Source organism: Rhagoletis pomonella, unplaced genomic scaffold (assembly GCF_013731165.1).
Source record: "Rhagoletis pomonella isolate Grant_MI unplaced genomic scaffold, Rhpom_1.0 Rhpom_scaffold_01830, whole genome shotgun sequence".
In the NCBI taxonomy this organism is placed as follows: Eukaryota; Metazoa; Arthropoda; class Insecta; order Diptera; family Tephritidae; genus Rhagoletis; species Rhagoletis pomonella.
Window position 1 is genome coordinate 13,658 of NW_023460384.1, and position 18,026 is coordinate 31,683.

The window sequence follows — 18,026 nt, forward strand, 5'->3', positions numbered from 1 at the left end:
AAAGCATCACACCCATGTACTAAAACCTTATGAACCGTACTTGGCATGTCGTAATACTAACCGGGATTCCGCAGAATTATTAATATTATGCCAAAATTATCAATAAGACTTCTATCAATCGCCGCAATTTCATTTTGAGTTATTTTTTCTTTTGTGAGGCGGGATTTTTTATATTAGTTAATATTTTTTGTCCTTGTAAAATTAAAAAAATTATATGTCTTACAAAATTTTAAATGGCGGAATACTTGAATCACTAAATAAACGGAACATCATCGATTTTAAAACGCGGATATCCTACATTTATGAATATAAAATTTGTAGAAGTAATACAGTGAACTTATTTGAAAACGTATAAGCACTTACCTCATATGAGTTTCCCGTTCCGAAATATATGGGTATAAACGCCAGCCATATAATGCATGTTGTGTACATTGTTAATCCAATAAACTTGGATTCGTTAAAGTTTTCTGGTATTTTCCGAGTTTTAATTGCATAAATTGTGCAGATTGTAATCAATATCATATTGTAAAGTTGCGAGAATAAAAACGACATATCTTGTATTTTGCATTTTAAAATGACTTCTGTTCGATCAGGATAATAAAAACGAGTGCCTGGTGGCTCAACTATCATCCAAATCATAGTAATCAGTACTTGTATAGCTATGAGGTGAAATAGATTTTAGTATAATATTTTAATCGATCCTTTCGCACACTCACCTATAAGAGATACAGTGATCACTACTTGGGATTGCGGGCTTATATACCTTAATCGTTGGGCTGATTTTGACGCCGAATGAAATATCCGCGAAATTCGGTTGGTTTTTGTTAGCAATGCACTATAAATGATTGAAAATCCGACACCAATGCCGAATCGTTGCGAAATACACGAGACTATCGTTGGTTTGGCTATCAACGCAAAAGTATTGCAATAGCAAACTAAAATCCCGAAGAGCAGCGTATAGCTCAGTTCGCGTCCTGAAGCACGCACCAGCGGAGTATCGTGGTTCTTAGCAAATAGTACTATAACAACGACAGTCATTATTATACCGAATATTGCAATCGCCAAGGGAATTAACGCAAACAAGGATTGCCATCGAATGTATTGAACGTCCAGCGCAAAGCAGGATAATTTATCTGGGTATGGCCAATAACCTGGCCCGCAATCTCTGCATGTAAACTCGTTAAGTACGTATTCGTATGGTTCGCAGTTGTCACATATCCAGCAACACGTGTCTCCCTTAAATGAAAAAAAAACAAAAACAACGTTTAGTTTCAACGAAGTCTGCAAGTGCTCTTTTGTTCAAACACTACTCTGGATAACATTTTTTGACGTAAGGATCTTTGAACCTGTTTGTGTTGTTGTAGGATCTACACTTCGACCTTAGACCCATTGTGCCCTAAACGCTCATCATAAGGCCTTATGTAGCCCTAAAATACTGACGAAATCCAACAGTTTCATATGATGCATCCCGTCTTCTTCTATTGACCGCGCCACATTCCATATGGATGTGCAATGGCGCCAGTCTGCAATGACACGTCCGTATACGTGTTAAATATATCTCTTAAGCTTCCCTTGACAATGTTACTTTCGATAAGCCTTTTGGTCAGTTGTAGCCCGATGATGACATAAACATCCGCTTGGAGGTTGCTAGGTACTTCTCAATGGGGGTGGAGATCTCTGTGTACCACCTGAAAGTGTGGGCCGAATAGGTTTTCTAGAATTGTTTGGTTCCAAGGAATTTGGCTGCCCAGTTAAATCTTGAACGTTTTTTCTGGACTATTAAATCAGGGAGCAGGGAAACTTGGTTTAGATTGAATTGCATTTGAGAATTAATTTAGGTTAAAATTTCAGGGAAAGTTTAAGCCTCCAGCATCATAAACTTCGTAAGACTATTTCAAAAATAATAAGCGTGATTAACAAACGTTGGAGTGCAATGGGGTATAGTCGTTGCGCTGGGTATGCAGTTACAGTTGCATGGCTATACTCAATCCCGACTCTTGCGTCCTCGTTCGCGCAGTCTGGGCAACGTGAGCAACCCATGTGCGAGATGCGGTAACTAATCCGAATGGAGCCTTGGGTCACGGCAGAAAGAGAGGGAGCTTCGGTTGGGCCACCTCGACTTATTCGGTTTAAGGTTTCACTGAAGTCTGCAGCGTCTGTTCGCCAGTAGATGCGGCTGCAAGCGGGTGTCTGCTTGGAGCAAGCGGCTCGCCATATAAACGTGTATTTGGTTGCGAAACCACCCCCGTCCCAGCAATGGGTTGTGCGCTGGGCTTGAGACCCGCCACGTAAAAACCACGTCCAGTGAAGAAGCAAGGCAAAGCCTCGGATGAGACCCCCCCTTATGATGACGACCACGGCAAACATTTAAAGGACTACGATTTGAGGGCATGCACCTGGAATTTCCGGACCCTTAATGGGGAAGGTGCCTCTGCCCGGCTGGTTGATGTCCTCGTAAGGACAAAGCTGACATCACCGGCATCCAAGAAATGCGTTGGACGGGGCAAGGCAAACTATGTCTGGGGCCTTGCGACGTCTACTACAGCTGCCATGTAAAGGAGCGCAAATTCGGAGCTGGATTTGTGGTGGGAGAGAGACTCCGTCGCCGAGTACTGTCGTTCACCCCGTTGGACGAGCGTCTAGCCACAATCCGCATCAAAGCGAGATTCTTCAACATCTTGCTCATCTGCGCCCATGCCCCGACAGAAGAGAAAGATGAGGCACGTACGAGCGCTGCCCCCGTCATGATATCAAAATCGTGCTTGGCGACTTCAATGCCAGGGCGGGCAAGGAAGGAATCTTTGGAACCACCGTCGGAAAATTCAGCCTCCACGACGAAACGTCCGACAACGGATTGAGGCTGATCGACTTCGCCGGGGCCCGAAACATGGTAGTATGCCGTACTAGGTTCAAGCATAAAAAAATCCATCAAGCTACGTGGGTGTCTCCGGATCGAAAAACGAGAAACCAAATCGATCATGTCGTTATAGACGGAAGGCACACTTCCAGTGTTTTAGACGTACGCACACTCCGAGGTCCAAACATCGACTCGGACTACCATCTTTTTGCAGCAAAGATACGCACCCGACTCTGTGCAGCAAAAAATGTTCGCCCAAATATGCAAGGAAAGCTTAACGTCGAAAAGCTGCCATCACAACACAGAGCCAGCGCTTTCGCTACTCGACTCTCACTCCTGCTCTCAGAGAGCACTCTTCAACAAACCGACATATGCGAGCAGTGGAACCAGATTTCCCGCTCATTAAGTACCGCCGCCGAAGAAGTAGTCGAATTTCAGCGAACCAGAAAGAACAACTGGTACGATGAGGAATGTCAGGAAGCTGCAGAGAAAAAAGATGCCGCCTACAGGGCCACGCTGCGATCGGGCGCAATGCGCGCTATGTGGGACCGCTATAGGGATTTGAAGAGGGAAGCGAGACGTATTTGCCGCAATAAGAAGAGAGAGGCCGAAATACGTGAGTGCGAAGAGCTTGAAATGCTGGCCGACAAGAAGAATGCCCGAAAATTTTACCAGAGAGTTAGGCGACTTACGGAAGGTTTCAAGACCGGGGCGTACTCCTGTAAGAACAATAATGGCGACCTAGTAAATGATGTCCAGAGCGTACTTAAATTATGGAGGTAACACTTTTCCGCCCTACTAAATGGTAGCAGCACGGAAAGTTGTGGAGAAGAAGAACCCGAGCCCGCAGGCGATGATGACGGAGTCGACGTTCCACCGCCTGACTATGACGAGGTACGTATAGCAATAACGGTGGCGAGGAGTTGATAAGGGGCATGCATCAACTCTTGTGCAGAATATGGTCAGATGAACGCATGCCCGACGACTGGAATTTAAGTGTGCTCTGCCCAATCCACAAGAAAGATGACCCCGCCATTCGCGCTAACTACCGCGGGATCAGCCTTATAAGCATAGGTCACAAGGTCTTATCGAGCGTATTGTGTGAAAGACTGAAGCCCACCGTCAATGAACTGATTGGGCCTTATCAGTTAGGCTTTAGACCTGGCAAATCCACCACAGACCAGGTATTCACAATACGCCAAATCTTGGAAAAGACCCGCGAGAAACGGATCGACACTCACCACCTATTTGTCGACTTTAAAGCCGCTTTTCACAGCACTAAAAGGAGTTGCCTATACGCCGCTATGTCTGAATTTGGCATCCCCTCAAAACTTATACGGCTGTGTAAAATTACGTTGAGAAATACCACCAGCTCCGTCAGAATTGGGAACGACCTCTCCAAGCCGTTCGCCACAAAACGGGGTTTCAGACAGGGCGACTCCCTTTCATGTGACTTCTTTAATCTGATGTTGGAGAAGATAATAAGAGCTGCAGAACTGAACCGCTCAGGAACAAGAGCGTGCAATTTCTGGCTTATGCCGATGACATCGACATCATCGGTAACAATAAAATTATAGTTTAAAAACTTAAACCTCGCTATTAAAATTTCCATTCGTACTGTCATCAGGTTACTTTAAGAATGGAAGTTTAAAGCAATTCCCATTCGCACTGTCAATAGGACTGAGTAGGGCAATTCAGGAGTTAGGTCCTCTCTCGACGTACGAAAACCACGCTCTATAAGTCACTCATCATGCCCGTGCTGGTATATGGCGCAGAAGCATGGACAATGACAACATCCGATGAGGTGGCTCTTGGAGTGTTTGAGAGAAAGATTTTGCGGAAGATTTACGGGCCTTTACGCGTTGGCGACGGCGAGTACTGCAGACGATGGAACGATGAGCTGTATGAGCTTTACAAGACATGGACATAGTGCAGCGAATTAAAATACAGCGGCTCTGCTGGCTTGGTCATGTCGTTCGAATGGACACCGACGCTCCAGCTCTGAAAGTGTTCAAATCGGAACCCGCTGGTGGTAGTAGAGGAAGAGGGAGGCTCCCACTGCGATGGAAAGATCAGGTGGAGAAGGACTTGGCATCACTTGGCGTTTCCAATTGGCGTTAGTTGGCACAGAGGAGAAACGACTGGCGTGCTTTGCGGAACTCGACCAAAATCCCTTAGGCGGTTACAGCGCCAAAAAAGAAGAAGAAGAAGAATAAACGTTGTCGAGCCTAAGTCAGACAGATCTGTCTTGTTAAAATGTTCACAGCAAGACAAGGCCAGTTACCCCGCTACTAGCCTCGCAATGCCAGGTCAGGGGTTCACCGTCTCTTTCCAACTTAACAGTAGCCTTGTTTCCCGGAATGATGCAATGGTCTGCTGCAGCGTTGCCATTTTCACTCCGATCGGATTGACTCACTCCTTTTTTAAGGAACACTCCGTCACTCCCTAACTAGCATGATGGAATAATTAGTTTAAAGAAATTATTTGATTTTTACTGTGGCGATTTGGATGGAGATTTTGAAGATGCTAAAATGGAAATAGATATTTGGTATAAAATTTGTTTCAACTTGAAACCTTAAGAGAGGCCAAAAAAAGTTTACCAAGCTATGCAGCTGTGTCGAAAGGACATGTTACCAAATATATTCAATTTATTTACCATTCTAGTAACTCTCCCCATAACAACATGCGAGAATGAAAGATCATTTTCATCACTCCGTAGACTTAAAACATATTTAAGAAGCACAATGTCACAAGGACGATTGAACGGTTTAGCACTTCTTTATTTGTATAGGGAACTCACTCCCGCAGTGGAAAAAATTATAGACAAACTTGCCGAGCCATCGAGGAAAATTGACATAAAAGTGTAAAAATTTCATGGAATTAAATAATTTATTTTTTTAAATTCTTTTTTAATTTTGTATTACTTTTGAAAGCTGAGCGGATCTTGCGTTTATAGAACTTTTGATTAAACAAGTAATTTCTAGGCAAAAACACAACTTCAATTCTCATATAAAAATTTAGGAGTACCATTAATTTCTTAAAAATGTTTGAATTCCTTGTTAATTTTATGTAAATAAAGTGCAATTTATTTATTTATATTAATTTATTACATACAGTACATAAAACTTGCATAAATGTATTTTAAAGAACGTATTATCCGAAGCTAAAATTCGGTATTTTCAGGTGGTATATCTTTAGAAGTACATAAATACAACGTCCCACAAAGTAAAAGCGCAAACAGAAAAAAAAACAAAATTATGGTTTCTTAAGAAAATATTAAATATAGAAACCACACAAGCAAATATGAACATTGAAACAACAAAAGACTACATATTCCACGCACATCAAAAACTAAGACATAGCATAAGAGAAATAGAACTAAATTCCTTTTTTGCACACAGAACTGCATAAGCCAAAGAATAAAAGAAGAACGCGAAACAATACAAACCTCCAAACCAAGAAAATTAAAACAACAGCTACTACGAAGATTAGAAATCAATTTCAACAACGATTGGTTCGTGAACAAGACGAACATATAATTCCCCGATGAAAGTAATGCTGAAATGGTAATACAGCAGGTAATACAACTCATAGAAGACAATAGAACTAAGGAAGCAACCAGATGCAAACTGAGCAATCAAATCATAGTTGCCAACTTGGTGATTTAAGCACTAGATTTAGTGCTTTTTGGAAATTAAAACGCCTAAAAAAATTATTTAGTGCCTAGTGCCTTTTTTAGTGCTTTTTTTTCTGAACTCAAATTACACCGATATAGTTAAGACCTGAAATAATTTTTAAATATTCAAAGCTGTGGCAGCACTGAATTTACAAAAATCTATAAATTTAAATGCATTTAAATACAACCATGATTGATAAAAAGCTGAACAAGGTGGGTTTGCCTTGTTCAATTCTATTCGCCTTGAAAATGCTAGTAACGGGTGATTTTTTTGAGGTTAGGATTTTCATGCATTAGTATTTGACAGATCACGTGGGATTTCAGACATGGTGTCAAAGAGAAAGATGCTCAGTATGCTTTGAAATTTCATCATGAATAGACTTACTAACGAGCAACGCTTGCAAATCATTGAATTTTATTACCAAAATCAGTGTTCGGTTCGAAATGTGTTTCGCGCTTTACGTCCGATTTATGGTCTACATAATCGACCAAGTGAGCAAACAATTAATGCGATTGTGACCAAGTTTCGCACTCAGTTTACTTTATTGGACATTAAACCAACCACACGAATGCGTACAGTGCGTACAGAAGAGAATATTGCGTCTGTTTCTGAGAGTGTTGCTGAAGACCATGAAATGTCGATTCGTCGCCGTTCGCAGCAATTGGGTTTGTGTTATTCGACCACATGGAAGATTTTACGCAAAGATCTTGGTGTAAAACCGTATAAAATACAGCTCGTGCAAGAACTGAAGCCGAACGATCTGCCACAACGTCGAATTTTCAGTGAATGGGCCCTAGAAAAGTTGGCAGAAAATCCGCTTTTTTATCGACAAATTTTGTTCAGCGATGAGGCTCATTTCTGGTTGAATGGCTTCGTAAATAAGCAAAATTGCCGCATTTGGAGTGAAGAGCAACCAGAAGCCGTTCAAGAACTGCCCATGCATCCCGAAAAATGCACTGTTTGGTGTGGTTTGTACGCTGGTGGAATCATTGGACCGTATTTTTTCAAAGATGCTGTTGGACGCAACGTTACGGTGAATGGCGATCGCTATCGTTCGATGCTAACAAACTTTTTGTTGCCAAAAATGGAAGAACTGAACTTGGTTGACATGTGGTTTCAACAAGATGGCGCTACATGCCACACAGCTCGCGATTCTATGGCCATTTTGAGGGAAAACTTCGGAGAACAATTCATCTCAAGAAATGGACCGGTAAGTTGGCCACCAAGATCATGCGATTTGACGCCTTTAGACTATTTTTTGTGGGGCTACGTCAAGTCTAAAGTCTACAGAAATAAGCCAGCAACTATTCCAGCTTTGGAAGACAACATTTCCGAAGAAATTCGGGCTATTCCGGCCGAAATGCTCGAAAAAGTTGCCCAAAATTGGACTTTCCGAATGGACCACCTAAGACGCAGCCGCGGTCAACATTTAAATGAAATTATCTTCAAAAAGTAAATGTCATGGACCAATCTAACGTTTCAAATAAAGAACCGATGAGATTTTGCAAATTTTATGCGTTTTTTTTAAAAAAAAAAGTTATCAAGCTCTTAAAAAATCACCCGTTAGATATGCGAGTAAGTTAAGTATTTCTTTTTTTCTTTTCTAATTATTTGTAAAAATTTGTATTTTTGGACCACCTGAGTAAAACACACCGTTTCTTGGTGCTGAATCCAAATCTGGCCGCACAATTGCTCTAGTACTAGAATTATTAGATATTCTACCCCCAGATTGCCAAGAACACGTGTTTTTGCAATATTTGAGGTTATATAATGAAAACATAAATTTTTTTTGCTCATTTCTACTTATGGCATGATTTTCGTTTGTTGGGATTCGATTTTTATTTCTTGAGATATATGAGTTTTAATGTGCAGTACTTCGGTATTACGTCGTGAGCATGAGTCATTATAGCATGTGGCTTTTCAATCGTTATGAGCGAAAAAGTTTTGTTTATTAATTTATGTATGCATTCTTGTAAATATTTTTAATTTTTTTGTTTTTGTTAAATACAAACTGTTATGAAAAAAGCATCCTTTGATAAAAAAAAAATTCGGTGCTTTTAGTTTGGTAAAACGCTTTTTTCCAAGTTGTTGGTGCTTTTTGAAAATCAAAAGTTGGCAACACTGAATCAAATCATGTAATTCAGGAGAAATATAAAACAAAACTCAGCGGAACATTTATATTAGAGACGTTCAATAGAACCAAACAGTAACAGTAAGGCCGCGCGCAAGCATCATAGTGCCGCGTTCGGTCGAATGCACGATGCTTAGAGAGTTCTGCTCCTAAGATGTCATTGCGATAAAAATTGGGTGCTGTACGGACGGGAAACGCGCCGAGGGCATCGTAGTCTCCGCTTACCTGCCAAACGATTCTATAGTCCCCCTCCTTCGAGGGAGATTATGGACATCGTGCAGTACGCCGAGTCAAATGGTATGGACCTAATAGTGGGTTATGACGCGAACGAACAAAAAACACTATATGGGGTAGCACAAAATGCAACTTCCGTGGGAACAAGCTATTACACTACATTCAGTCCTCTGAATTGGTAATACAGGATGTGGGTAACAAACCTACTTTTGTCACCAGCAGAAGACATTGATCCCAGCAATGGTTTGTGCGCTGGGCTTGGGACCCGCCACGTAAAAACCACTTCCAGTGAAGAAGCAAGGCAAAGCCTCGGATGAGACCCCCCCTTATGATGACGACCACGGCAATTGTTTAAAGGACTACGATTTGAGGGCATGCACCTGGAATGTCCAGACCCTTAATGGGGAAGGTGCCTCTGCCCGGCTGGTTGATGTCCTCGTAAGGACAAAAGCTGACATCACCGCCATCCAAGAAATGCGTTAAACGGGGCAAGGCAAACAATGTCTGGGGCCTTGCGACGTCTACTACAGCTGCCATGTAAAGGAGCGCAAATTCGGAGCTGGATTTGTGGTGGGAGAGAGACTCCGTCGCCAAGTACTGTCGTTCACCCCGTTGGACGAGCGTCTAGCCACAATCCGCATCAAAGCGAGATTCTTCAACATCTCGCTCATCTGCGCCCATGCCCCGACAGAAGAGAAAGGTGAGGCATCAAAGGACCTCTTCTATGGGCGCTTGGAGCGCACGTACGTCGCTGCCCCCGTCATGATATCAAAATCGTGCTTGGCGACTTCAATGCCAGGGTGGGCAAAGAAGGGATCTTTGGAACCACCGTCGGAAAATTCAGCCTCCACGACGAAACGTCCGACAACGGATTGAGGCTGATCGACTTCGCCGGGGCCCGAAACATGGTAGTATGCAGTACTAGGTTTAAGCATAAAAAGATCCATCAAGCTACCTGGCTCTCTCCGGATCGAAAAACGAGAAACCAAATCGATCATGTTGTGATAGACGGAAGGCACGCTTCCAGTGTTTTAGACGTACGCACACTCCGAGGCCCAAACATCGACTCGGACCACTATCTTGTTGCAGCCAAGATACGCACCCGCCTCTGTGCAGCAAAAAATGTGCGCCCAAATATGCAAGGAAAGCTTAACGTCGAAAAGCTGCAATCACAACAGACAGCCAGCGCTTTCGCTACTCGACTCTCACACCTGCTCTCAGAGAGCACTCTTCAACAAACCGACATATGCGAGCAGTGGAACCACATTTCCCGCTCATTAAGTACCGCCGCCGAAGAAGTAGTCGGATTTCAGCGAGCCCGAAAGAACAACTGGTACGATGAGGAGTGTCAGGAAGCTGCAGAGAAAAAAGATGCCGCCTACAGGGCCACGCTGCGATCGCGCGCAACGCGCGCTATGTGGGACCGCTATAGGGATCTGAAGAGGGAAGCGAGACGTATTTGCCGCAACAAGAAGATAGAGGTAGAAATACGTGAGTGCGAAGAGCTTGAAATGCTGGCCGACAGGAGGAATGCCCGAAAATTTGACCAGAGAGTTAGGCGACTTACGGAAGTTTTAAAGACCGGGGCGCACTCCTGTAAGAACAATAATGGCGACCTAGTAACTGATGTCCAGAGCGTACTTAAATTATGGAGGGAACACTTTTCCGCCCTACTAAATGGTAGCAGCACGGAAAGTTGTGGAGAAGAAGAACCCGAAACCGCAGTCGATGATGACGGAGTCGACGTTCCACCGCCTGACTATGACGAGGTGCGTATAGCAATAACGCGGCTGAAAAACAACAAAGCCGCTGGAGCTGACAGCCTGCCAGCTTAGCTATTCAAGTACGGCGGCGAGGAGTTGATAAGGTGCATGCATCAACTCTTGTGCAGAATATGGTCAGATGAACGCATGCCCGACGACTGGAATTTAAGTGTGCTCTGCCCAATCCACAAGAAAGGTGACCCCGCCATTCGCGCCAACTACCGCGGGATCAGCCTTCTAAGCATAGGGTACAAGGTCTTATCGAGCGTATTGTGTGAAAGACTGAAGCCCACCGTCAATTAACTGATTGGGCCTTATCAGTGTGGCTTTAGACCTGGCAAATCCACCATAGACCAGGTATTCACAATACGCCAAATCTTGGAAAAGACCCGCGAGAAAAGGATCGACACTCACCACCTATTTGTCGACTTTAAAGCCGCTTTTGATAGCACTAAAAGGAGTTGCCTATACGCCGCTATGTCTGAATATGGCATCCCCTCAAAACTCATATGGCTGTGTAAAATGACGTTGAGCAATACCACCAGCTCCGTCAGAATTGGAAAAGACCTCTCCGGGCCGTTCGCCACAAAACGAGGTTTCAGACAGGGCGACTCCTTTTCATGTGACTTCTTTAATCTGATGTTGGAGAAGATAATAAAAGCTGCAGAACTGAACCGCTCAGGAGCAATTTACTACAAGAGCGTGCAATTGCTGGCTTATGCCGATGACATCGACATCATCGGTAACAAAAACCGCGAAGTCTGTTCTGCCTTTTCCAAGTTGGATAGGGAAGCAAAGCGCATGGGTCTGGTGGTAAACGAGGACAAGACGAAGTATCTCCTGTCATCAAACAAACAGTCAGCACATTCGCGCCTAGGCACCCACGTCACTGTTGACAGTTACATTTTCGAGAAAGTAGAGAATTTCGTTTACTTGGGAACCAGCATTAACACCGATAATAATGTCAGCATTGAAATCCAACGTAGAATCACTCTTGCCAACAAGTGCTACTTTGGACTGAGTAGGCAATTCAGGAGTAAAGTCCTCTTCTCTCGACGTACGAAAACCACGCTCTATAAGTCACTCATCATGCCCGTGCTGGTATATGGCGCAGAAGCATGGACAATGACAACATCCGATGAGGCGGCTCTTGGGGTGTTTGAGAGAAAGATTTTGCGGAAGATTTACGGTCCTTTACTCGTTGGCGACGGCGAGTACCGCAGACGATGGAACGATGAGCTGTATGAGCTTTACAACGATATGGACATAGTGCAGCGAATTAAAATACAGCGGCTCCGCTGGCTTGGTCATGTCGCTCGAATGGACACCGACGCTCCAGCTCTGAAAGTATTCAATTCGGAACCCGCTGCTGGTAGCAGAGGAAGAGGGAGGCCCCCACTGCGATGGAAAGATCAGGTGGAGAAGGACTTGGCTTCACTTGGCGTTTCCAATTGGCGTCAGTTGGCACAGAGGAGAAACGACTGGCGTGCTTTGCTGAACTCGGCCAAAATCGCTTAGGCGGTTACAGCTCCAAAAAAGAAGAAGAAGAAGAAGACATTGATAGATCTAACCTTAACCAATGTAGTTGTGGCGGATAATATTAAAGGATGGTTGGTCTTAGATGACGAATCTCTATCAGATCATCGATTCATCGAGTTTCGGTCGGAATCCTCGAAAGGCGGACGGGAAAAGTTTGGGTTGCTCCTTGAAACGAGAATACGAAATCTCCATAAATTCAAAAATATTAAATCAATTGAAGAGGCGACCCGCGAGATAACGAGTACTTTGATTGGTTGTTTTGAGGAAGTATGTCCGCTAAAAAGAAGAAGGCAGGGAAAAGCGGTCCCATGGTGGTACGCTGAACTCACCAAACTTGAAAAAGGTCTAGGATACTTCTGAATACGTCTTTAAAACCCCGAAAAGGGGAGGACTGGTTCGAATATCATATCGTGCAGAAGGAATATAAGAGGCAAATTCGCAAGTCAAAATTAAGCTCTAATAAAGACTTCTGCAGTGACATCGACAACATGAAAGAGTCTGCCAGGCTGTGTAAGGTACTTCAACTTCTCTTAGAAAATCTGATGGAACTTATACCGCGGCGCTGCTAGAGACATACAAGACTCTCCTGGAATATCCGGGTAGCAGGATAATTCCTGACCCAGGCAGGGATATGGTGGAGGATAGCGCGTCGGGAAGAGCCACTAGACTAAACTGGTACATAGCATCACGGTAGGTGAGTGAGGAGTCAGTGAGGTTTTCTTTAACCTCTTTTGACGACTTTAAGTCACCGAGATCAGACGGTGTGTATCCGAAAATGCTGAAGTGTTGGGGAGACAGGCTTGTAGGGGCCCTAATAAGGGTCTTTAGGGCCTGTCTGGTATTTGGAAAGGATGACTAAGTGCTGGCAAAAAGCTTCGGGCCAATTAGCCTGACATCCTTCACGCTGAAAAGTCTGGAGTGCACGGTCGATAAGTACATTAGATCAAGGGTTTTGGTGAATAGCCCCCTTAGTGTTCATCAACATGCATACCAAAGCGGAAAATGCTGTGAATCAGCCTTACATGACCTTGTAACAAAGATCGAGGTGGAGCTGGAAGCAGGTGAGTACGAAATAAGGGTCTTCGCTGGTATTGAGGGGGCATTTGACAATGCTACTTTTGACTCTATGTGCTCTGCGGCCAGAACACATGGTGTGAACGGATACATCACAAGGTGGATTCACGTCATGCTATCTAGGAGATTGCTAACCGTGGGGGATGAAGCTAGCCTTTGTACCCTATACACGCTAGAAGTTGGGAGGGGATGCCCTCAGGGAGGGGTGCTCTCACCTCAATTGTGGTGTTTGGTAGTGGACTCCAAGCTTACGCGGATGATGTCTGTGCACTGTCATCAGGTAAATCTCTCCTGGAGGTTTGTGTTAACACACAGAGACCCCTGAAGAAGATTGATGAATGGTGCACTTTGCAGGGTCTTGCTGTCAATCCCAGCAAGACAACCCTAGTCCTGTTTACGCGGAAAAGAAAATTGGAAGGTCTCAACCTTCCAGTGCGTAGAGGCGTAAACTTAAGCCTTTCCGTCGATGTGAAATATCTAGGGGTAACTCTAGATACGAAGCTGACATGGAAAACTCACGTCGAGCTGAAGGTAAATCGAGCGCTGAAAGTTTTCGGACAGTGTCGAAGAACCTTTAGCAAGACCTGGGGTCTGAGACCGGCTGTGGTATTTTGGATATACATAGCTTTAGTCGGGCCAATCGTACCGTATCCTGCTCTAGTATGGTGGCGCAGAACCATGGTCAAAACCACGGCTTCTGCGATAAACAGGCAACAAGGGTGTGTGAGTACAACGTCAGGACCGGCTCTTAATGCTTTGCAGAAATTTTCGCCCCTGGATTTAGCGATCCAAGAGGAGGCAATGGAAACGATGTGTCGACTGCATTCTTTTGGTCTGTGGCACGACGATCGGAACTTTGGGCACAGGGAGTTGTTCACAGGGTTGTCAGAGAAATATCCTTTGTTTTTGGTACCAAAAGACAAACTGATACCTAGAGTCTCCTTTGGTAGAAAGTACGTCGTTAGATTTCCTACAAGGGAACAATGGAGATATCCAGACACTCTCTTGAGAAGCTCGGTGAAAACTTTGTATACTGACGGCTCAAACTGAAACCGGTACTGGAGCTGGATGGCATCTGGACGGAAACTTCAGATGCTTTACCACTTTGGGTGCAATGACAACGGTCTTTCAATCGGAAGTCTTTGCAATACTGAAAGTAGCAGACTGGATAACTTGCGAAAGGTGGCGCGGGCATAAAATAAGGATCTGCAGTACCAGTCCAGCTGCTCTAAAGGCCCTGGAAACCGCTGGAACCTCCTCAAAGTTAGTCCAGGAATGTAAGTTGAGGCTGAACTCCGTTACAAGATGGAATGAGCTTGAACTTGTGTGGTTGCCAGGACACCACGGTGTTCAAGGTAACGAACTGGCTGATGAATTGGCGAACTGCGGTTCTCTGGAGCGCCCTATTGGACCGGAGCGAATTGTAGGGCCAAGCATAGCGGGAACGATCCGGTGCATCAAGGATCTCATAAGCAAAACTCATGAGAGCCGTTGGTGCACTATTGACACCTGCAAAACAACCAAGTGTTTCCTGAAAAGGCATCATCGACGATCCACTGTGTACATCGTGTTTGGAGGACGAGGATAGTACTGAACATTTTCTCTGCCGCTGTCCGGCCTTCGCCAGACTCAGATGGTACATTTTTGGGTCGGATGTACTGAGAATGGACGACGTACATTCTCTTTCGCTCAACAAATTGCTAAAATTCATAAAGGAGTCTGGTAAGTTTGCAGAGAAGTAATGAATTCCCACCCCTCCTACATATCCCTTTCCTCTAAATCCTGTTTCTTGGCCTTAAGTACAATGCGCAATACTGCTTGAGTGCTTGGAAAAATTTGGTTTTGGTTTTTCTGTCCACCCACAACTCCATTCCATTCCATTCCACTAGTATCGATACTTTTCTAAAAACTATCACGGACATAACACTTTCGTTAGGTTATTTAAAGCGGCAAATGATCATCAAACCATAATCTTAGCAGATGAATGTGCCAATAAAAATCGTAAACGTGGATTGTTGGTGAATGTTGGACCAAAAAGTTTCAATAAACAAAAATTAATTTTGGGCAGGACGAAGTTCTGCTAGTTTTGTGTAAAGTTAGAAACTTTGATTTATATAAGGGGTATTCTCGAAATCTTGCAAAGCCGTTGCACATTGCACGGATTGCATAACACACAACAACAAAAAACATGTGAAACAACATTTCCTATCGTTGCAAAGTATGCACTAAGCCCATGCACATGTTTTTCAAATAAGCATACCAAGATAAATGCGACCCTATGCTAGCTGTTTTGTTATTGGAATTGCTACATATTTCTCTCATCCCTCTAATTTCGCTCACTTAATTTTTTTTCTGTATCTTGCTATTGTATTTGATACAGAATTTCGCTGCTTGCTACCTATGCATGCTACCATTTTGCAATGGGGGTTCCGTACTCTTGCAAACTTGGAATAGTATTTTTGCATTTCGTACAATCCGTGCAAACTGCAAGCTTTTCTTTGGAAACCATTCCACCTTTTGCCTAATTTCACTCCGCTCGGAATTTATAAAACGGCAACGCTTGTCATATGATTTATTGCCAATTGTGTTCGTCCATTTTTATGTTTTAGAGGGAGATAGTTTCCCAGTTTACTTGAGATTTTCCAGTGCACATATCGCCGAGGTTTTTGCAAAACCGTCCATCGCCCAATTGTAAGACCGCCTATCTTACGGCATACAAATTTTACAGGAGAGCAAAAAAAAGGTTTATTCTTTGAAGGCATTGCTTTGATATACGGTATTTTCTCTAGCTATTATTTAACAAATCTGTTGTTTTAATAACGATTTAAAGATTTTTTTTGCATGAATCTCGTGCCTGGAGTTCAGGGTTAGCAAATCTAATTTTTGCCACAACGGCAATTTAGGCGGTTTTGCAAATGGTCGATGGGCGGTTTTGCAAAAACATCGACGATTTTCTAGAGTCCTAAATTAATAATACCTGTTGTTTTTTTATCATTCCGGCTTCACATGGTAAAGAGCAAGCGGAAATTGGCAATTCGCTTTCCTTATTCCAAACAACATCCGTTATATTTATTTCCAATTGGTTGAACCATTTTCCAACGACCTAATAAATAAATAAAAGAAATATATATATTTGTGCTAGACATTCACAAATATTTATGTACATAAATTTATTAGATCAGCATATATTTTATACCCAAAGAGATACGAAAAGGGAATAGTAGCTTTTTAAATCGATCTGTATACCGAGAAAAGGTGTACTTACTATTACCAAGATTTGGTTATAGTAACCAAATATCATAGTTGGATATGGCGAAATAAATATTAAGTTGGCAGGGGTCTGTAACTTACTTTCAGTTTAGACAAATGTATACATAATAACAACAATAATCACAATATAAAATTTGCTAAAAGGTCAGTTAGTGTAGACTTAATTTCCGTAACTTAGTTTAACTTAATATTTTGGCCAACCTGTTAAAAGTGAAAATGTGTTCTCGGTTAGTTAAAACATAACTTACCGTAAGCAATTTAAGAACCTGTAGATTTTAGATTCTTAAGTTACGGCCTTGCGGAAATTGACAGCGGTGGGAGAATCAGGCTTGCCAGATTTTCGTTTTTTATTTCTCAAAAAAAAAAAAAAAAATAAAAATAAAATGAAAATAAACGCAAACATATTTTTTGCATGAATTTTTTTATGTGTCAGTTTAGGCGGCAAACTGTGAAACAGCTGAAAAGGAAAATACCAAAATAAAATATTTCCATTCCTGGCTTAAAGCGGGAATCACACGATTTGTACATTTGGCAGTCACAGAGTGCTGTTGTCTAGAAATTTGTATCGAGATCATTGTTAAGGGAAAATAAATAAATAGTGCTTTGATTGATATCAGTTTCCAATTACTTTTATGTACTTTTTGGAGACTAGAAACAGGTAATAGCAATTATTGTCAAAAAGTTTGCTTTTGGCACAAACAAAAATTTTGTCTGGTAGTTGTCTGTTTATTAAAGTTTTTACTTTCTTATTGAAATTGAAAGTAACCGGCCGTTGTGGTGTAGTGGTCAGCAGTGCGCTGTACCATTCCGCAGGGCCTGCGTTCAAGCCTGGTTCAAACCAACATTAAAACATAAAAAACAAAAACGTTTTTTTTTCTAATAAATAGTACTGGATCACAAATTTTAATTTGGTTTTTGTTCTCCAGACGCCACTATCCAATTTGAATGTCGAATCCAAAAATCGAGTTAATTTTTTATTCTATGGATACGTTTTCGAGATATTTTCAATTTATAGTTATTCAGCTTAAAACAAAAGGTGGTTACATATAGTCACTTATATCTCAAGAACCAATTTGAAAATGGAATGCGACAAATGAAAGCTAACAAAATTTTCCATAAACCGTCTATATCTCACTTCTCGATAGAACTGATAGTTTCTGCAAAATTAATAAATCATTCCAATTTTTTTATGAAAAAAAATTAAAAAACCAAATTTTAACAGGAGAAAATTATAAAACTAACAGGTTGTGTGTCAAATTCTTGCAGTTGTGCTAAAGCCTGTTCTTTTACAAACAAATCAAGGTACTAATGAAGCAAATCGATGGATAAATAAAGAAGTAATGAATGGTCAAATGAAAATGCACAAAGATTTTTCGTATGAGAAATGAGCAGGAAATAATATTACATACACGCCATGTACATCTAAGTAGCATGCTTTTACGCTCATATTTCAAAAAAAAATGTTAGCGCATTTTCATTTT

General features: G+C 42.4%; 1 protein-coding gene across 1 annotated transcript; it reads right to left on the minus strand.

Moving 5' to 3' along the window:
- Positions 1–250: 250 nt before the first annotated feature.
- LOC118752770 (metabotropic glutamate receptor-like) lies at positions 251–16,378 on the minus strand (the record flags this gene model as incomplete). Its single annotated transcript, XM_036487640.1, is given in 3 exon segments — positions 251–659; positions 717–1,236; positions 16,253–16,378. Coding segments are annotated over 3 exon segments (1,005 nt in total), but the record flags the coding sequence as incomplete, so codon positions are not given.
- Between the last annotated feature and the right edge of the window lie 1,648 nt (positions 16,379–18,026).